Genomic DNA, 21,976 nt, shown 5'->3' with positions numbered 1-21,976 from the left:
ATGAAAATATATTCATAAAATATAATGAACTACAGCGCCCTCAACTATTATTGGCACCTTTGGTGTTCATTAATTATTACATTTTCTTAGCACACCAAGATGACTAGTAACATGATGTTGTCCGGTCATGACTTCTTGTTTCACAGTAAAATAAATGTTAGTAACACAAAGCGCAAACACCCTTAATCATTTATAACAATGGATAATACCAAAGAATCCAAAGAATAAAGTTCTGTTGTATGATAGTTCTGATGAGCTGTACAAAACACAAAATGGCTGTAAGGAAATAGTTAAAACAATAAAAAAATCTAATTTCCAACATCAGGGCAATGATCAAGAAATTGAAATGGACTGGAGATGTTGTAAATCTGATTGAAACAGGATGTGTGTCCATATTGTCTCAATGCACAGCGCGGAGAAGAATTTTAAAGGTCGAAGACTCTTCAAAGAGAACAGATGGAAAATTGCAGTAATCAGTTTAATTTTGGGGTCAGAAAGCATTGAATAAAAATAAGAAAAACTGCTCCTCCGTCACCACAAGTTGTTTGTGACACTGTTCAAGAAACAAATCTTGTAAAAATAAACTGCACCATTATAGTCTCCCATACTGGAACTTCAACCAGGACTGGGGTCTATGGCCATATGAAATGAAAAAGAGTTTTTCTGGCGGCAATAACACAAGATAGGTTTGGTGAACACATGGATAAAAGAATCCCCCATGTCAACAGTTAAATATGTCGCCAGATCTCTACCAGAGGTAAATGACATCTTGTACCGATATATGAATAAAAAAATCTAATCCTCTAATCTAGTAATAATTATAGATGTATTATAATGGGCCGTGGTTAGATCTTTCATCAGCACACTGGTTCGAAATAAACATCAAATGATCAAAAAATGTGTCATTGAATGCAAAATCAAGATGCTGCTATAGCCATCCCAGTTCCTGAAGATAAGAGAGCACCAACATCTGAAGGATCCTAAGAGATTCTGTATGAAGGAATGGACTCTGATGACTCACCGTATCTTCTCAAACCTCATGAGACATAAAAGAAAAGACTTAGAGCTGTTTTTCATGCAAATGGAGGTTGCAGAAAGTTTTCAATACAAGTGTGAAAGTATTTTATCAGAGTGTATAATAGAAAAACAATCATAATGTGATATTCCCCACTTCAAATTCTTTTACATTAATGAAATGTTGGAGTATTGTAGATTTTTTTAATAAAAGATCAAAAGGAGAAACGTAGATTTATTTTTACAGCCTTCTTTGCTCATATTTACAGAGGTTACTGTAAATACACGGCAAAAAATGTTTTCATCTTGTTCTGTTTTTCAAAAAAAAGTGTGATTTACTTTATTCTAAGTTGCTTTGAGTTAACATTGATAAATGCATTATCTAACACATTTGATTTTCAGCATTTATTAATCCTTATCAATGTTAGTTCATGTCACTACAGTTATTTATTTTAGTTCATAGTGTTAAAAGTGACAACGTTTGATTTTAATAAAGTATTAGTAAATACTGAAATCAACAAGAATTCCTATAAAAAATGCTGTGTTAGTATTGTTCACTGTAAATTCATGATAACAAATATAACTTTATTCTCAAGTGTTTCAAAGTATCAAGTTTTTGCAAATGTTATTCCTGAAACAAGAATCAATCTGCCATAGGGTAAGAAAATAATAATGTTTTTCCGTTTGAATGAAGTTTATATTTTCTTTCCCCACATGCAGATTGTTTGAGCATTTTTCTTTTGGAGAAAACAAGACTTCATTAAATAATTCACTTTTAATCTAAATTTACTTTGATTTAAGTATGTTTAGATGTTTGTACCAGAAAACAATACAAGAATACTTAGTCTTACATATTTGTGCGTGTGCATGCATGTGTGTGTATAATGGAGTGGTGTGTGTGTGTGTGTGTTTGTGTGTGTGTGTATAATGGAGTGGTGTGTGTGTGTGTGTCTCTGTGTGTGTGTGTGTGTGTGTGTGTGTGTAATGGAGTGGTGTGTGTGTGTGTGTGTGTGTGTGTGTGTGTGTGTGTGTGTGTGTGTGTGTGTGTGTGTGTGTGTTTGTGTGTGTGTGTGTGTGTGTGTAATGGAGTGGTGTGTGTGTGTGTGTGTGTTTGTGTGTGTGTGTATAATGGAGTGGTGTGTGTGTGTGTGTGTTTGTGTGTGTGTGTATAATGGAGTGGTGTGTCTCTGTGTGTGTGTGTGTGTGTGTGTGTAATGGAGTGGTGTGTGTGTGTAGGGGCTCTTCAAACACATGAGCATCTGCTGGAATAACAATCACCCCGCATGTTTAAAAGCCTGTGGCCTGTACACACACGCACACACACACACATCTGAATGACAATACTGCTGATATCCTGACAGATAAAGACATGGATGATGAGGAGAGATGGAGTGAGATGTGAGGAGTGCTCTGTGAGTGTCATATGTTAATATATCTGCCCGACTCTCGTGGTCTCTTCAATCACTCCAGACCAGCGCCGTTCACATCACAGCTCTAAAATACATCGACTGTTCATTTCAGTCACAGCAAGAGAGAACGAGCGACAGTTAGGACATCTCATCTGCTGAAGAATTCATCCACAGGTACAGCACTTCATATAATTGAAGAAATGTGACATCTTATTAAAAATACAGACAGGTATGATCAGAGTTTTGGCTCATCGTTTAGGATCTGGTCTCAATGTTGTACATCAATGAGCTGAAGGTCTAAATCTGCCGCTGTCCTTCTTGACCTTCATCATCAGCTGAACTGATCTCATGTTGATGTTCTTCATGTGAGTGTTAGATGTGGACTCTCTTCACAGATTCTGGTGGATGTGTTGGTGTGTAACAGGATGGCGAGTCAGGTGTTGGTGGAGAGCATGGATTTATCAGCTCACAGACTTTCTGTGAAGACGTCTGTTGAAGACGAGTCCGAGGCGGCAGACGGCACTCTTAGCCGGTGAGATCTTGTGAACATTTCAGTGGACGTGTTACGCATGAATAGGCTCTGATGCGCTCGCGCTGTCTCTCCAGCGGTCAGTCCGTATGTGATGACACATCATCAGAACTACAGCGAATGGCTACGCTGGATCCCTGCAGACTCACCTCACAGAACTCATTCAGGGGTCGAGGAGCTCTCTCTAGGTGACGTCTCATAAAACATTCAAATCATGTTTATAAACTGTGACCAGATTTTACAGTATTGATTCCCGTGTGAATCTTCTCTGCACGGTGTGGTTCAGAAGAAAAGGTGTGATTATAGATGACAGATGTTTGTTGGAGTTGAAAGTAAGTTTGAATGTCATGCTTGTGCTGTGTGCACGTGAGGGATTATGAAAGCATTGGAATTGTAGACATGAGAAACCGAGATCATGAAGGTGAAAAGATCAGACGGTTTGAATGAAGAGCATTTGTTTTGGTGAGTAAGGTTGGTGAGTATGGTGGTGACTCTCAGAGACTGGGCTCATAAGAGTCTTCAGGAGGAACAGGAGCGGCCGGACTCATTCTTGGAGCGTTTCCGAGGACCTGAACTTCAAATCGCTCCCAGTCGAATAAGCATCAACAGACCTGATGCGCATGATGGAAATAACAGCTTCAAAATCAAGTGAGTTTATTTCTCACATCATCATCATCATCAAATGCCTTTGACACACCAGTGCAACAAGTGTTTGTTTGTGTGATCAGGAAGAAGTGTGATGTTTTTATTCTGGCACCTGCTGATGATCTGTACTATCGTTGGCTGTTTGTCATCGCCTCAGCCGTCTTATACAACTGGTGCTTCGTGGTGGCCCGGTAAGACTTCATTCTTGCTTTTAAAAGACATTTCTAGACAAGTTTAAAATATCTACATCAAATATCCTGAGATCCTCAAATGAATTCTGAACCTGTGAGCAAATGTTGCGAGAAATGAAGAAGGTGGATTGAATGCTTGGCCTGTAGTGAACCCATCTGTTCCTCTATTAGTAATCAAAGCACACGAGTGTTTGTGTACGAGTATGTGTTTGTGTGTGTGTGCGTGTGCGTGTGTCATGTGATGGGCTCTTTTATTTTCATGCTGATTCATGTTAATGTGTGTTATTGAGTCTTTCATGATTTCTATCTCAAACACAGAGCGTGCTTTGATGAGCTTCAGAGCAGAAACTTTATTGTGTGGCTGGTGTTGGATTATCTCTCTGATGTCATATATATATTGGACACGTGTGTACGACTGAGGACAGGTGAGAATCCACCAGCATATACAGTGTGTGTCCTTCTACACAAGTGCTGCAAATTCAGCTTTGAATGAGGTTGAAGGTCTTTTATCTTTTCTTTCCACATTTATCCCATATTCTATATTGTATTGTATTTAATGTATGAATGAACTTTCAGTTCTTCCATGATTGTTTATGACATATGGCTGTTTTAGGTAGTGATAGAAATAGTTTTGATATTGACAATTCCACCCTTTTCTTTAAATGTAAGAACAGTAAAGTTAACACATCATTGACCTGAAAATAATAAAGTCATGTAAAACAGTTTTTTTCTATAAAATTACATTTATTTTTTTCAAGTAGGCTATAGCACGTACTTTGGTAATGACACTATTTGTTACATGTTAAAGGTTATTTACTCACCTTGTGATCCAGGGTGAGAAGACACTGTCAAGAATATGTTTTGATGGGCACATGGATCGGACTGTCACAAAGTATTTCACCAATCCAGAGACTTTAATAACACTTTACACTTTATAAAGCATTTATAAATGTGTTCATTAATGATTAATACGTCATTTACAGATTCATTATAAAGCAGTTATAACATATTCCTGCCAAAAAGTGGGCCATAAGAACTCACGTGTCATGAATGCTTATTAAATGTATTTATTCCTTATTTATTTGACTCAATGCAGATTCATTATTATCTTGATGTTGTCTGCAATACAGGCAGTCAGACTGGAGACTGTAGGGTGTTGTGTTGTTTTCTTATACCTGCTTACTGTTTGGCAGGTATTTTGTTAGAATCCATTTTTATTCCTGCAGTTATAACTGCTTTATAATGCATTTGTAAATGACTTATTTATCATTAATGAACACATTTATAAATGCTTTATAAAGGGCACCATAATATAAAGTGTTATCAAGACTTTTTGTTTTTCTAAATTGATCAAAAAAAGGTAGACAGCAATTTTCCTATCAATAAAAATTCTAAAGGAGCAGAAAAACTGTGTTCAGAAGAACTTGACCAAGCAAATTATTAATTGTCACTGGTAGTAAAAGTCATTTATTTAGTCCAAAATCAACTCATCTTTAAAAATGTTCATCACAGCATGTTGATTACAACAAAAAACTCAACCTCTCTCTCTTCTATAGTCAACGTCATTCCTTTGATTGATGGAGCGTTATAATATCAGATATATTATAATCATTATAATATCAGATATATTATCACTCAGCCTGACAAACTAGGGTCAATATAGAGATGATATAGGATATATATCTTATCCACTATATTTCAATATTCTGTAACTGAAGTTATCACATCAAAAAATATATATATGGGGCAACAGTTCTGCACCCCTTCTGTAGAATGACTCAAAAAGCCACGGAGAAATGAAACGATCTCTCCAGTTTGACCTTTAATCATCATTCCTTCATGTGTTTTCTTTAAATACAAACCTCAGGAACGACATACAGACACCCAACAGTCGTATGTCATCATCTATTCATTTTTTAACTGATCCTAAAATACATGTCAAAACATTTGATTCAAGATCAGCAAACACTGCATGTTTTTATGTTTGTTTGTTATAACGTTTGAATAATTCTATATTTTTATTTGTAATTTGGGACAAATGTTGTCATCAGTTCACAGAAGGAAACGACAATGATAATTTAAATTCAACACGTATCTAGAAATAGTACATTCTTTTTTGTATAAAGGCCTTTGAAAGCCTTGCTGGTAGTGGTTAGATGATGTGTCTTTATTTGTCCGTCTGTCCTGCAGGTTTTCTGGAGCAGGGTCTGCCGGTGAAGGACCTTACCAAGTTAAGAGAAAGCTACTTTCACACATTCCAGTTCAAGCTGGACGTGCTCTCCATACTCCCCACAGACCTTGCCTACATCGCCACGGGCATTCACGTGCCCGAGCTGCGCTTCAATCGACTGATGCGCTTCTCGCGCCTCTTCGAGTTCTTCGACCGCACGGAGACGCGCACCAGCTGCCCCAACGTCTTCCGCATCTGCAACCTGGTGCTCTATATCCTGGTCATCATTCACTGGAACGCCTGCATCTACTTCGCCATCTCCAAGTCTCTGGGGTTCGGCTCGGACCAGTGGGTCTACCCGAACACGTCGGACCCCGAGTTTGGGACGCTGAGCCGAGGATACGTCTACTGCCTCTACTGGTCCACCCTCACACTGACCACCATTGGGGAAATGCCGGCCCCCGTGCGTGACGAGGAGTACCTGTTTGTGGTCTTTGACTTCCTCGTTGGTGTGCTCATCTTCGCCACCATCGTGGGTAACGTGGGATCCATGATTTCCAACATGAACGCCACCAGAGCCGAGTTTCAAGCTCGCATGGACGCCATAAAACACTACATGCAGTTTCGGAAGGTCAGCAAAGAGCTGGAAGCTCGCGTCATCAAGTGGTTCGACTACTTGTGGACCAATAAGAAATCGCTGGACGAGCAGGATGTTCTGAAGAGCCTGCCCAACAAACTTCGGGCCGAGATCGCCATCAACGTGCACCTGGAAACGCTGAAGAAAGTCCGCATCTTCCAGGACTGCGAGGCGGGACTTCTGGTGGAACTGGTTCTCAAGCTGCGGCCGCAGGTCTTCAGCCCCGGCGACTACATCTGCAGAAAAGGAGACATCGGGAAAGAGATGTACATCATCAAAGAGGGCCGTCTCGCCGTGGTGGCCGATGATGGGGTGAACCAGTTCGCTCAGCTGACGGGGGGCAGCTGCTTCGGGGAGATCAGCATCCTCAACATCAAGGGGAGCAAAATGGGCAACCGCCGCACGGCCAACATCCGCAGCATCGGCTACTCTGACCTCTTCTGCCTGTCAAAGGACGACCTGATGGAGGCCGTGCTGGAGTACCCCGACGCTAAGAAGGCGCTGGAGGAGAGAGGGAGGCAGATTCTGCTGAAAGAAGGCCTTCTGGAGGAGTTGGGAGCTGCCGGGATGGGAGAAGAAAGGGTAGAGGAGAAAGCGCAGAGGTTGGAGGCCGGTCTGGAAACGCTACAGACTCGATTCGCTCGCTTACTGGCCGAGTACATGGCCACTCAACAGAAGCTGAAGCAGCGCCTCACCGCTCTGGAGTGCAGGACACGTCAGTCTGCCAGCGGGTTTCTCTCTGATGGCAATGACAGCACCACTGACGGTGACGGGAGCCGTAGTGAGGTCAACATCTCACTCTGACCAATAAACAGCATCCGTATAATAACACTCACAAAGGTCACGTCTTCAAGGAAAGTATACACATGTCATAGTTAGAACACATAAATGTTCTCTTTCCCCCCCTTAAAGAACAACAATAGGTTTTACATAAATCAAGCAGACATTAGCCTAGTGAGATGAATAAAAGCCAGTTTAACAAAAACACAATTGTTCACAGTTTCATCATTGCGCATCATGTGTTTGATCTATGTCTTACAATATTATTCATATATATGCACTTTAAGAATGATGCTTTTCTCTTCCTGTTATAAAATGTATGGACGAATCAAAAACTGAATCTGAAAATATCTGTTCTTCACAGTTCATGGGTCGCTTAACTATATAGAAATCGAATGAGCTGTTGTTTATTCATCTTCGAAACAATTCATTCAATTGGAAATATGTGTTTATTTTATATGGGCAGATTAGTAAAAGAGAACTTGAAAAACAAACAATTTGGTCAGCTATATCTAATAGTACACTCTACTTTATAGTACATGATGCTGTTATACACACTACTGCTCAAACGTTTAGGATCAATTACTGATTCTTTGTTTATACAGTTTTTCAAATTTTAAAATAATGGTTACTTAACTTCATCAAAGCTATGGAATAATATTGTAACAGTGTGAATTATGTTGTATCCAAAAGCATCCAAAATAAATGAACTCTATATTTTATCATCGTCAAATCACTCACCTTTTGCCTAGAATTTGCAAAATCATACACTTCATAGTCGTTACAATTTTTAGGGTGAGGAAAAATAAAGACTTGGGTTCCTGTTTTTTATGTTGACACCGCTAACATAGACAAACAGACGAAAGTGAACTAACTTTGATCGTCCACAGCAAGAGCTTCTAGAATTGACAAAACATCAGGATTAGGCAAACAATAACAAGTACACATCTTTGTGTGGAGTGTGAAGGTGCTGTACTCGATGAGTCGCGGTCACTCTGCCCTTCCCAATATGGCGGACTCGTACAGCTCAAGCGCCAGTGCTGCGATGGATGCCTGATCTTAATTCTTTCTCAAATATCCACAAGAGCGAAACTCATTAATTGACACATTATATTTATGGGTATTCTTTATTCCTTGTTATTTAACGCTGTAATATAGAAGAGTGACTAAATATTTAAATACATATACAAACAGTTGATGTCTAGAAAATATAAATTGATTTCACAGACGATAGAACTTCATTGTAAGTTCTTCGCACATATTTTTGTTAATTTTATGATTATTACATAGTTTAACCTCACATTTTTTTTTAAATAAGGAGGCAATATTATAATGCCGCTAGCGCTCAGGCAGTGTTTCAGACAGCTGATGCAAGGGTCCTTATCAGCGCATGTGACGCAGTAGTGCGCGCGCGCGGAAGCTGTTTTCAGTCCGTGAGTTTTGAATGTAAATAAGGTATGATATGTTTATTAGTTATTATATGACTTTATTTAGTATTTGGTGTTTTGTTTTATAGGAACTTACGTGGCGGACACGAGCGTGAAGAAAACGACATTCAGTGAACTGTCAGTTAGCCACTGAATTCAAAAGTGTTGTTCTATGATTTGTTAAATATCGTGTAAGTGGGTAGTAGACCTGATAACTCTCGCGATATCTGATAATCAACACAAAGAATTCTCTCATTTCTATTGCATGTGTAAGAATAAGGCCAGCTCGATATGGAAAACATTAGCGGTGTCTCGACACCTCGTGAGCAGTCTTCACAGATAACATTGTAGGGAATCTATCAGAGTCTGAGAGAGTGAGTTGACTGGACAGCGTGGCTTTTTCGCGGCTGAAAACGGCAAGAGCTCGTCTGAAATCTCCCGCTACATGCGCCGCGTTCTGCCCAAAGTTAAGCATTTATCAACTCTGGGCGCCGTGTGCCGAATACACAGTCCTCGTCAGATTATGCACCCCCTTCAAAATCACGCTGTCTAATTGTATAGTTCTAACCCCTCCCCACACCAAATCCTAATCATAACCCATCCTCTAATCCTCACCCTGGGGGTGCCTAATCTGGCAGGGAGTGTGATTTTTGGCACAAGAGCGGCGCTGATCGTGGGAAAAGAACCCATATCACCAGTGAGGAGCACGGAAAATGACTGATGGCTTTTCTTAAAAGCGCGGCGTTTGATTGAAACAAACACAGCCCCTGAAATCTTCAAACGGTTATGTAACGCTAACATTTCATTTGTGTTGCAGCACTATGGCGTATAATTTTACACAAACAGCCACTGCAGGCTTTTCCTTTGGTGCCTCAGCACCACCAGCAGCAGCAGCAGCAACAGCTCCAGCAGCAGCCACGACAGGCTTCAGTCTGCAGACCGGTGCTCCTGCAGGAGGAGGATTCTCATTTGGGACCAGCCAGCCTCAGACTCAAGGTTTCGGAAACCAGCCGTCCCAGATTGCACAGCCAATGCAAAATAATGGCAGCGCTCAAGGTGGATTTAGCTTTGGAGCCCAGACCCAAAGCAGCACCCCTAGTGGAGGCTTTTCTTTTGGGTGAGATTGCACGCGTTACTTTAAACAAGTTTGTTGACTATAGTATATGAAGGAAGTGTTTGCATGGATCAGCAGGGTTCGGTGTGTTAACTGTTCTGTTGTCTTCTTGCATCTAGTGCTCCAAGACTCTCCACACCCGCAACATCTCTGCCTCCCAACACAGGTGCGACTCTGGGGGCTTCCACTGCTGGAACTACGGGCTTCACTCTTGGAGCTCTCAACACTCAAATGACCACTCAGATGACCCAGCCACCCACGGGAGGATTCAGCTTTGGAACACCTAAAATCCAGGCTACTTCTGCTGCCCCTGCACAGCCCACTCTCGCCCTCTCACTGGGGGGGCAGTCCACAGGTAAAACAAGCATATGTACACACAGAGAAATCCAAACGGGAGTTTTGTGGCTTTTTTAGTTTATGTCTTGGAGCTTGAGGTCACTCATTTGATAGTGCACTAAAGTAAGACTGATGCGAGGCGTTGATTGTGTTTTTCATTGTTCAGACTAGTAGTACTAGTAAGTTTTCATTTATTGCTCTCTGTTTAACTTAACCTAAACCTGTTTTACTGATCACGTTTCAAAGCGAATGTGACCACAGTCTCACTTAAAATGAGGTGGTGGCACATTAGTAAGGGAGCACATTTTTAATTCATAACCACAAACTTTCTCCCACTTTTAGTGTGCAGGGTTTTGTATTCTAGGAAATCATTCTACAGCAGAAAGTAGATCAAATATATCCAATCATAAGTGAATCATTTCATCGCTGTCCTTCCGAAACCTCAGGTGTCCAATTTTACAGTTTTTCAGAAGATGTAAAAAACATTGGACCTTTTGTTGACAAGCGCTTTTTAACACTTTTCATTGGTTTGATATTTGCAAAACCCAGTGACGAACATAAAGAGTTACAAATAATAATGATTTATGACAAAAAATCACCAAATTTGGAGATACAAGGTTTCAGAAGGACAGCAGCGATTTGGCAGTTTTCCATTTCACTTCCTCTAAAACCAGCACATATCCAAAGCAAACAAAAAGTGATTGTATTTTTCTTCATTTGTGTTTATTCCAATGTCAAGGTTTCAGTCTGGGAGCTTCTGCTCCTGCCTCCATGGCCTCCGCACCGGCTCTTAACTTTGGAACTATGAAAGCTTCAGGCATGTAACCAATGTGAATCATCTTATAATTGTTTCATAAAGTGAAGAGAGAAAGATTTGTTTATATCATTTCTGTTTTGTTTTAGCCACCCCAGCACCTGTCAGCACTGTCCCTCCCAGTCTGTCCTCATCAGCTCCAGTGTCCTCTCTGTTCGCTGCTTCTATAACCTCCACACCCCCCACAGGATTCACACGTGAGTTCATCTTCTGTCCTGACCTTTACAAACACACGCAGCCATTTTCTCATAACACACAGCGACTGGGTTCTCCTTAAAATCTGTACATTCACACAAGAACACCAGACATGCTTGATGCAACTGCACGGAGACATGCGTCTAGACACACAATATCAATTTATCATTCATATCATTTATTCTGAAAAGCATCTGTTTGCGTGAGATTCTCAGAAGACACTCAGAAATGCTCCTCAGTGCTCAAACAAGCTTCATTTTCGTGATGACGTCAGAATGAGATGACAGGTGCTTGTCTTTCTTTCTGTCTGTCAGTGGGCTCATCCATGGCGTCAGTGGCCTCTGCTGTGACGTCAGCCTCCAGCGCTTCCACAATGCTAACACTGAAGCCTTTAGGAACTGCACCTGCTATAACCACAGGTCACCATCTACTTCTCTGACACTTAAGAGCCATCTGCTCTATAATCTCAACTCATTTCTCTGATGTGTGTGTGTAGCTGCCGCAAGCACTGGAGCTCCCTCAGGCTTTTCTCTGGGACTGAAGCCGGCCGTATCGACCGCACCAGCTGCCACAATCGCCGTCACATCGACTGCTGCCATAACAACCAGGTACACAGCTTTACACGCCTGAAAATGTGTTGATCGTCTGCTTTCTCTTATGTGCTTGTGGTGTTTCTGTTCAGCACTGCTCCGGTGATGTCATACGCCCAGCTGGAGGCTTTGATCAACAAGTGGAGCTCTGAACTGGAAGACCAGGAAAGACACTTTCTACAGCAGGCCACGCAAGTCAATGCCTGGGACCGAATGCTGGTGGAGAATGGAGAGAAGGTAGGGATGTGGTTCTCCTTCTGCCCCACACAAAAGTGCTATCATCACCAGAGTTATTACACAGCCAACCACTGACATACACAAGCTGACTTCATGCCCTTTTTTGCATGTTGCAGTGGCGCCGCCATCTTGGATCCCTATGATCCATGGGCTTCTCCTGAGCGATTCCACTTAATTCTATTGCAGTTTTTAACACATCAAGACCGACCAACCATAGTTATACTTCCCCAAAAACAAGAAAAACAAAACACCGCATTGAACGCACTAGCAGCCGTCCTCCCAAGATGTCGCAACATTCACCATGGCGTGACGTAGCTTCACATTCTCTATACGACATTTATGGTCAAATGTTGCTTGTCACAGCTGGATGGAACACCAACTTAGTTAAAAGTGTTTTAGTTCAATCAAAAGTTGACATGGTGTTTTATGGGAATAATCCTGTTTGAATTTTGTTTGTTTTTCTGTTCATGTTGTTTTTTGTCTTGGTTAGATTACAGCTTTACATAAAGATATGGAGAAAGTGAAACTGGACCAAAGAAGGTATGTTTTCTACTCGTAACATTAATAAGTCATTAAAGAACATTACTAAGCCATGATTTGTACGTGTTTTATGTTTAAATACATCATGTTTTTGTACGATAGGTTAGATCAAGAACTGGACTTCATTCTGTCGCAGCAGAAAGAGCTGGAGGATCTTCTTGCTCCATTAGAGGAGTCTGTCAAAGAGCAAAGCGGAACCATTTACATGCAGAACGCAGACGAGGAACGTGAGAGAACGTAAGAAAAAACGCTATCATCCGTCTGTAGCAGGGCTGGTGAATCCTGCCGGTCTCCTGAAGAGTTGAGCTCCAACACACCTGCATTCAAGTGTTTAGTGATTCTGAAGAGCGTGATGTTTGTTTAGGGTCAGATCTAAACTCTGCAGGAGAGTGGTCCTCCAGAAGCACACCCCTGACCTATAGGCTCTGTATTTTTCACATGCACTATGCTTTTTCAGGACTGCATTAAGCGTCTCCTTTGCATTACTCAGGTACAAGCTGGCAGAAAATGTGGATGCTCAACTGAAGAGAATGTCCCAAGATCTGAAAGAGATTATTGAACATCTCAACACATCCAGTGGACCTGCTGACACCACTGATCCGGTGCGTTACAAATGCCACATGGTGCACATACATCACTGTGTTATCTGTTACGTGCTACGACTAAGAATCATTTGTGTTGTTTTCAGCTTCAGCAGATCTGTAAAATCCTTAATGCACACATGGACTCGCTTCAGTGGGTGGAACAAAACTCAGGTTGGTGTCTTGTTTTGAGTTTTGCTAATATGAGGCCATACTCATAAAAGTCTAGTAGATTGAACAGAAGAGACTTTAAAATGGCCAAATATATGAACGAGTGACGTTGCACTCAGGCGCGCAGATGGCAGTGGGGACGGATGGAACATGACCCCCTCAGATTCCGATCCGCCCCATTAACTCGCCCTAAAAAAGGCGACAAAACTCGGTACATTTTAGGATTAATCAGGGTACATTAGCCAAAGTAGTGGGGGAATCAGGTAGGGGCTGACACACAATAATAATAATCTGCCGGTCACCATTACTTTGTACCCACGTTCTCAATACACACTGTACCTTTGTCAATAAACACACACGAGGGTGCTGCTGCCATCGAGAGCAGAGCCGACGACTCTTTAGCTGCAGGTAGGGGCGGGGTTTTATTTGGATGGGCACACCATGCGGCCAATCACATGAGAGGACACACTAGCATCATACCATTATGTGAAAGAAGGAAGAGGGAAATACGCTCCGATGATATCGAGTATAGTGGTACAGGCCAGGTACACAGAACAACAGTGAGAGGGTGAGGAGCCAGATATACGTGTAAGCGTGTTGGAAGAAATGAGGGAAACACAAAAAAGAAGCAGCATCTGGCTGCATTCCATTAACATTGAAGATTGCAAAGCCCAGTGCAGAATTTGTCAAATAAAAATATCCCTCAGAGCAGGGTCAACATCAAATCTGCACAGACATCTAAGAACCTACCTCCCACCCATCCTTGCAGCTGTAGAATTCGCATCAGCCCATCCAAGCTGAGCCATCTAATATTTCTTAATGCCAACCTACACTAAAGAAGTGTCTTAAAGGAATTGTTCACTCACAACTGAAAATTCTGTCATAATTTACTCACCCTCAAGTTGTTTGAAAACTATATACATGTATTTGTGCTGTTAAACACAAAGAAATGTATTTGTAAGAATGTTAGCAATTTTCAGTTCTGTGATATAATCCACTACCATCTTTTTTTTCGTTCAGTTGAACAAACGGTTCTGGGGCACATTTGATTACAATTAATTTTGTCCTAATATTGCAGTCAATGATGCCACAGACTTGAAAATTGAATAATTTATACAGGTATGAAATGACATGAGGGTGAGCAAATGATGACAGAAACAAAATTTTTGGGTGAACTATCATTTTAAGGTTAAGACTTTTGCATTTATTAGATTTTCTTGCTGTGGTTCTGTGTTCAATATTTCAATTTGTTTTATCAAAAATGTTAAATATTAGGAATTCTGTATTTTTTGTAACAAAAAAATGTTTTTTATGAAAACATTATAAAAAATGCTTAATAATACACAAAGCATTCATAATTTTTAAATTAGGCTAAAATAGAAGGTGATACTCAATAAAGAGCCATTTGTGAGCCATAAGAGCCGAATCGAGCCGGACTTCCCATCAGTCCGCTGCTAGCCTCCTACGACTACTAGCTGCCTCATTTATGCCTGTAGTAGCAGTAACCATAGTGATCAAATGCCATCGTCTATGATTTTGATGAGTTGGAGAACTGAAATAAATGGACTGCATTTACTGCCACACAAGGCAATGAAGAGACAAAAAACAATCACCTTGTTTTTTCAAAAAACAAACAATTTTAGTATGTATGCCAGATGTGGCAGAATAGTTTTGTTCTTTATTTGTACAGCCAGTCCTGCACTTAGCAAACACAGCAAAACTTGGAGAGCATGACTATTAGATGAGTGGACAGAGGCAAACAGCGAATTAACAAAGTTCATTTAAGTGCAAACCATTAGTCCATTTGACGCAAAAGTTACTATTTGAACACTAGTTAAAATCCAAATTATGCAAAATTACTTACTGCGATGAAATCATTTGCTGACAGCTTGGTCCCCCCATTTAAAAAATCCCATCTGCGCCCCTGGTTCCACTTCTCACTTTTGGAGAATGTGCCCCCCCCCCCCACATTAACAGTAACGTGTGACTTTATGTCATGGCTTGTTTAATCTGAATATGATGAAGTCATCCGTATGAAGTATCATGTGTTATATGTATGTAAATATCATGCTGTCTTTATGTGCAGTTTTACTCCAGAGGCGATTGGAGGAGGTCTCCAAGTTGTGTGACAACCGCAGTAAAGAACAAGAGAAGAGCTTTCGTTTAAACTTCCAGTAGTCCTTCATCCCTTACTTTCCTTCAAAATAAAATAAATATGTTCTGCCTGTTTACTTTTGTAGTAACTCATTTCTGCTTATAAGTTTATCTGTGTGCATTGATGCATAATTATTCTAAGCAGTGTTGGGTAAGTTACTGTAAAAAAGTATTAAATTACATTTTCAATAGTGTAATTAGATAAATGTACATGTGAATCTCTCCAAAAAGTATTTAATTACTTTCTATAACTCACATCAACCTTGATTAGTTTGGTGATTCAAAGATAGACATGAAACGGCTCGTAATTCATTCAAATAAATAAATAACTACATTAATTATTCTTATTGACTGACCATAGTATACAAATGTGAGAAGGATACAATTTAAAGTTAGACATATAGTTTTGATGTCATTTCCACTATTCAATATATTGCAAAGTTTTTAGTTCAATTACATCAGAAGTAACTAATGTAATCCCTTACTTTACTTATTCAAGAGTAAGTTAATTACTTAGTAACTAGTTACACCCAACACTGATTCTAAGCAAAATTTGTCAAGAGGTGAAATTTCTGATTATAAATAATTTATTAGAGTTATGATTTCATTCATAATCATAATTAAGAGCACTTACACTACAAAAGGTAAAATAGTGACTTTTTACACCAAAAGATGCCACCAAATGTACAGAATATATATATATACTGTGCTTAATTATTTTGGACAATAACACAAAGCAGGTTTAATATGCTTAATAAACATATAAACCAGAACTATATAAAAATCCTTTAAATGTATGTGTGTAAAACACATTTGACTGTATGGGTATTTGATACAAACTTCTATCAAGAATAGAGGATGTTTTGAATGTTTATTAATGATTATTGTGAGTGACATATGGCGAACACAGTTCATGTCTGTTGAATGTGTCTTGCTGTTGGAAGTCGTTTATTTCACACGTTGTTTTTTAATGTGTGAGGCACCATTTACTGGCTGACTTTTTTCTTTGAATGTATTTCTCAATCAATTAGAGTTAGAATTGACCTGATTTGATTTCACTTCCCACTGACAGAATCATTGATTTGAACTGTCTTCAGTCCCATTAGAGAACTGTGACGTCACCCACAAGCTGTTCTCTCATTTGCCAGTTGATGTTATTCGTTTCTTTAGAGGGAGATAATGTCATGAGTTAATTCTTAAAGCTCATTTCGTCATTTATATTTATATTTCGTTCAAGACTAAAGTTTGTGTATGGATTTGTTGAATGTCTATGTGCAAATCTACGATTACGTTACACTGCCACCTAGTGCTTATCTGATTAGTCTTTCTGCTCATAATTATTGTTCAGTTAAATGCCAGATTCGAGTCACGTGTTCAAAAATAAAAAAAAATGATGTTCCCCTGATCTATTGAAGTTAAAACCAAACACACGATAGGCCTACAGCCATAGAAATCACGTACACAATATATATAGTCCTATGTATTTGATTTATTAAAGCATAAGAAGTTCAAAAACTTCTGCCGTGTAAATGTTGACACATTTAAATAATATAACAAATATTTTCAGACACAAGGATGTGATATCACACGGCTGTGTATAATAGTTGATTGTGATTGGCCAGTTGCGCCATAAAGAGGTCTGATATCCTGTTAACCCCTAAATCTGAAAACACACCGCACATCTGAGGGGTATTGCACAAAACCAACATAAGGGATTAAGGGGCATGTGTTGGGTATCGTGGCTGAATTTAACCTCGAGTCGGTTGCATGAAAGCAGCTGAAATTTAACTCGGCCAAGTTACTGGTGATTTATTCTCTGCAGATATCCTGCTCCAGACCAGGCTAACAGACAGGCTAAAATTAATCCCAAATTAGGAGTTAGAAAGTATTTCCACCATCAATCCGGTGAGGAATTAATGTGTTTGCATGCAGCATGGTCTTTCTAAGTATGTTGCATCATTTTAATTATCCTGTATTCAAATATTACATATATAGTCAATTTCATTTCATATAAATCTGTTGGGAATCCTGAGATAGGCGCAGGCTCCCCGTGACCCGAGGTAGTTCGGATAAGCGGTAGAAAATGGATGGATGGATGGATGGATAAATCTGTTGGCTGTTTGTAATTGCAACAGTCTTTTTATATTGATTCAAGTTGCATTATTATTTCTCAGGCCAAGTGTTATACTGCTATGCTAATGAAGACTGCTTGTCTGCTTTCATAAATATGTGTTTTATTGCAGTAATTGAGATTACACACTGTAGATTTACTGGGTGGGCCGCCCATGTGCCAGTTCTATGAGCTTTTTTTTAACTGCTAAAATCATACAGACATTCAACATGTCAGCAAACACCTAATCTATTCACCTCATTTGTTCACTGTTTTCTACTTTAAAGTCACTTACCAGCCTGCAAAATGCTCTTATATTTAATTTTATCTTTTATCTGCCAGGTCCTTTTATGGCCAAACAAGTCTGTTCTTTATAGAAAGATAAAATTGACAAAAACGTAACATGAGAAAAGCTGGTTAAATGACACACATTGTTGATAATTGTTTGCATTAGTTGATTAGTGGACTTCAAAAGTTATTCCTTTACTTCTTTATTTATTGCCAAATTATGACAGTTCCAGTGGAGCACTTTTTATTAACTGTACAGTTTTGGACTTCTTATCCATTAAGCCGGTCCGCTATTGTCTGCCAGGCTTACTCGTTCTCCGCCTTTGATGAATTATCTCATCATTTAAAAAAACACTTCCCCGCCAAAGACGAGTTATTACGGCAATCAGTGTTGGTACTGTTGTACAGCAGGTGGCGCTGTTACACAACTTTTGGAAAAAGTTCAGAATCCCAGAACCAAGAACGTATATGTTTTATCAGTTTTAATGATTGTTCTGAGTGTTTATCTGGGTGGAATCTTTGACAAAAACGTTTATTATCTCAGCTGTTTAATCAAAGTGATGCATTTTTGAAGAAACCTACCCACATCTACGGAGTGATAAAAACGAACAAATAAACATATTGTTTGTCCATATATTCCTTACAGAACATTTACTGTGAAAAGAGTTTGGTGAAAATGTTCAAAAACGCTGCTGTAGGCTGGCAACATTTTGTAAAAAAAAGGCTGGCGGGGAATGAGTTAATTCTGGCATTGGTTTTGTCTTTTTTTTCTTATGGTATCTTTCACCTCTTCATAGAACTCCATCAGGACAGTGGCCATTAAGTATGAAGCGCGACTTTTATCCATGTTCCCATCGGTGATTCTGTGAGCGATCGCGAGGTCTATTTAAGAATCTACACCTGGCTTGATTTAGCTTCGCGTTGTCATCCTGGCATAGCAAACGTGCAACCAATGAAGCCAGGATGCGCCGAGCAGACTAGGTCAAGCCGCGCTTGCTCAGTTCTCCTGGATGTCTTTATTCTACTTTTGTGCAATGCCCCTCAGATAGACATGCATTCGGCGCTGCGCAGATCGATCGACGTATCGCGAGAGCATAGCTCTGTGTTCAGGAACGCATAACTCTCGCAGTACTGTGATATCATATTGCGGTCGGCCTGCGCAAAGCCGCGTTTTATTTTCTGGTTCACACCTATGAACAGAATGAGCCAATCAGCTGCAGATGGAGCTTACAGCAGCATGGAGCCTGTCATTGTTTAATATCAAACCGCTTCTTTTTGCCGCGCTCAGGAAAAATATTCTTAAACATTTATAAGCATTAGCCTTGATTTCTGAAGATTTTGCAGCTTCATAAAAGAAATGACCACCGACATCTGCAGGTATGTCGACCTCTGAGGATGCGACTGCATGCACAGATTCATCTCCACATGCGTGTAGTCAAACAAGAATAGACTGCAGAAGTCTGCAGTGATTTCAAACATGCAATGGCATGTCGGGGTCACGAGATCATCGTGGACACTGAAACAAAGGAGTGGCCTGATTTTCCAACATTTATTATAATAAACGCCGGTACGCGAGCATGGATGTCTCGTTGCACTAATGCCTTCATTTTCTGTCGTGCAGTTTTTTTTCTCAGCAATACATGTATTCATTCATTCATTCACTCACTCACTCACTCAGTGATTATACAACACCCTCGTGTGTCCTGTCAAAATACTTAACGCAACAGAAAGCGGTCGATTTGTTTAACGCGCGTCTCTGTGTTCCCGTGCAGTACATTCAGAGTGCGCGCGCGCACACGAGATGAGGTTCGCGTGCGCCATTTTAGCGCGTCTCGAGCCATCCAGCAAGATGGCGCTCTCGCTTTGTCTGCTCGGTTCTTCATAAAAACATTCTATACATTCATAATGCACGTAAACAGCCAGTGGATCGAACGGAGAGATCGCATTTGCTCGTGGTGACAAGTTGACAACATCTGCGAGATCTGCGCGTGACATGAGCATCTAGATCCTGAGGTGGGTTGAGGGATGAAGCCGGGCATACACACACTTTACATACATGTCTGCGTTGCAACTAGTCAGATGTCAACATATAGCTCGTTTTATGGCGATTGTAATGCGTCTGCGTTTTGCCTTTGTTTTATAAACGCGTGAATGATTAATCTCGTGCATACATCAGTCAGATCTATGTGGCGTTGTCTTGTGTTGACTAACGTTAGGCCTTTTCTCCATCAAATTCTCATCACTTCAGTCATATGTGTGCACTTTAACATATGCAGAGGTTCCTCGGCGCTTTCTTATTATATAAACACGTGCATTGAAATCAGCTGATAGTCAGATGTCATAACGTTTTAACAGCCGAGAACAGAAATCTGTAGATTTGTTGATGTGTGTTTAGTCGTGTTTGCATGGTTTTTCGGCGTGTTAGTGTAGTTCAGACATGAACGGATTGTTTGTTTATAGAGCAGCGCGCCTTCACTTCTGTTACCGGCTCTTGTGTGTCGCGCGCTAAAGCATCTTTACTAACACACCGGAGACCGGAAGTCTGTCAGTTATATGGACTTTTGTCTTAGGAAATGTATTTTTCCTTGTTGCTTTATAGGTATTTTATATATATATATAAACAATATTAGTCAATTTAATCTTTTTATCTGGAATCTTGTATATTGTTTTTGGTTAATTTATTACCAGGTCTGCTTTGAAACATATACACTAGGTGTGTATATGTATGTATGTATATGTATATATATATATATATGTATATATATTTATAAATATACACATGTTGACAATAACAAAAAAAATTCCAAAATTTTCTTAGAAAGTTTTGTATGAGTGCCACTAGAAGGCGGTCGTGGGGAGTTTGGAGAAGGTGGGCGTGTCCCAATTTTTCCCCACTTTTGATCGTTAACATATTATGTTAATGTGGCAGCTTTTAGAAAAGCCAGACAATGACTTGAGCAAAAAAGGTTCATTCATTATATTTTACAGTACAATGTATTAGGGTTGAACGATTTTGAAAAAGAATCTTTTTTTTACCAACATTGCGATTTAATATGCAATTATTTTTTAAAGAACCTTATCTTCTGTATTATTTAGTAGAAAATCAATAAATCATGGTAGCCTACACAATATTAGACAGATTAACCATAAACTAAAGGCATTGCTCAAGATTATATACGCATAAATGCGTTAATACGTTAATGCATTAATTGATTGAGATATTTTATAGAATTACCTCAATCATACTAGTATATTGAATTATTTGTTAAATTTCTAGTCATGTAATAATTATCATGACATAAAGAACTGACGAAACAGGAATTCATTAATCACAGAAACCAAAGCTTTATCACACTCAGTGATTTGATAAGAGTCACTGTAATAAACATTTGATTGACATGTTGATTGCATTTAAACACTGTCTGTTAACTTACTAGACAATCTTTAAATAAAGTAATAAAATAAACTATTAATAAATGTATTATATTATATGTTGTCATTTATTATTGTGTAAGTGCTGCATGACGTGAGGTAGCATTAGGTGCGATTCACATTTTGCGTCTAAAATCGTGTGGAAAACGTGAGCCTCACTGCTTTCTCATGTGGTGAGTGTGTGGCATTCTGAAAAGTTGAATTATTTTCATCTCGATGCGATGCCGACGTGCCTGAAAAAAAGGCCGCGTCACCCTCTATTTGCAGGCGCCTGCCACACATCTACATTTAAAATAATGAATATGCGAGCGGAAAAGACGTGAAATGTGAATCGGGCTTTAGTGTTAGGACACACAATACCTGACACTGCATAGCAAAATCCACACAAAACAGCAATTTATCGTTCAGCCCTACAATGTATTAAGGAAAACTGTATCTTACCTTTCACAAAAAAAGTTTACATTCAAAACAGTAAGAATGATCAATATCATTAATATCACCTAATTAGACATGCACTACTGCTACACAAAGGTGCTACACAAATTCCATAAAAGATATGTACCAGTTTATTTCATCTCATTTTGACTTAATTGACTCATTCAGTAGGTATCT

At 39.6% G+C, this 21,976-nt stretch overlaps 3 protein-coding genes across 7 annotated transcripts in view; all 3 read left to right on the top strand.

Moving 5' to 3' along the window:
* Positions 1-2,390: 2,390 nt before the first annotated feature.
* Positions 2,391-8,370, top strand: cnga2a (cyclic nucleotide gated channel subunit alpha 2a). The gene is made up of 7 exons (XM_056770448.1): positions 2,391-2,426; positions 2,819-2,955; positions 3,030-3,140; positions 3,424-3,600; positions 3,681-3,788; positions 4,107-4,213; positions 5,979-8,370. The coding sequence occupies exons 1-7, from the start codon at positions 2,391-2,393 to the stop codon at positions 7,397-7,399; spliced, it is 2,097 nt and encodes a 698-aa protein (XP_056626426.1). The 3' UTR covers positions 7,400-8,370.
* Positions 8,371-8,711: 341 nt separating this feature from the next.
* nup62l (nucleoporin 62 like) lies at positions 8,712-15,611 on the top strand. Of its 4 annotated transcripts, none has more exons than XM_056769085.1 (14): positions 8,771-8,808; positions 8,892-8,940; positions 9,620-9,919; positions 10,036-10,271; positions 10,992-11,069; positions 11,156-11,263; positions 11,576-11,680; positions 11,758-11,869; positions 11,944-12,088; positions 12,579-12,628; positions 12,731-12,865; positions 13,119-13,230; positions 13,317-13,383; positions 15,467-15,611. In XM_056769085.1, the coding sequence occupies exons 3-14, from the start codon at positions 9,624-9,626 to the stop codon at positions 15,556-15,558; spliced, it is 1,536 nt and encodes a 511-aa protein (XP_056625063.1). In that variant the 5' UTR covers positions 8,771-8,808; positions 8,892-8,940; positions 9,620-9,623; the 3' UTR covers positions 15,559-15,611. The 4 variants fall into 4 exon arrangements, with proteins under 4 accessions (XP_056625061.1, XP_056625063.1, XP_056625062.1 ...); XM_056769084.1 differs by having other exon boundaries at positions 8,784-8,808; positions 8,892-8,993; XM_056769083.1 differs by lacking the exon at positions 8,892-8,940 and having other exon boundaries at positions 8,712-8,830.
* Positions 15,612-19,752: 4,141 nt separating this feature from the next.
* LOC130437816 (transcriptional regulator ATRX-like) overlaps positions 19,753-21,976 on the top strand; it is a 40,792-nt gene continuing 38,568 nt past the window's right edge. For both annotated transcript variants that reach the window (XM_056769435.1, XM_056769434.1), the window contains exon 1: positions 19,753-19,945. The gene's annotated coding sequence lies outside the window, so the exon portion shown is untranslated. The remainder of the gene's footprint in view (positions 19,946-21,976) is intronic.

The sequence above is a fragment of the Triplophysa dalaica genome, chromosome 16 (genome assembly GCF_015846415.1).
Source record: "Triplophysa dalaica isolate WHDGS20190420 chromosome 16, ASM1584641v1, whole genome shotgun sequence".
In the NCBI taxonomy this organism is placed as follows: domain Eukaryota; kingdom Metazoa; phylum Chordata; class Actinopteri; order Cypriniformes; family Nemacheilidae; genus Triplophysa; species Triplophysa dalaica.
Note: the sequence above shows the minus strand (reverse complement) of the source record. Positions and strands in the feature narration are given on the sequence as shown.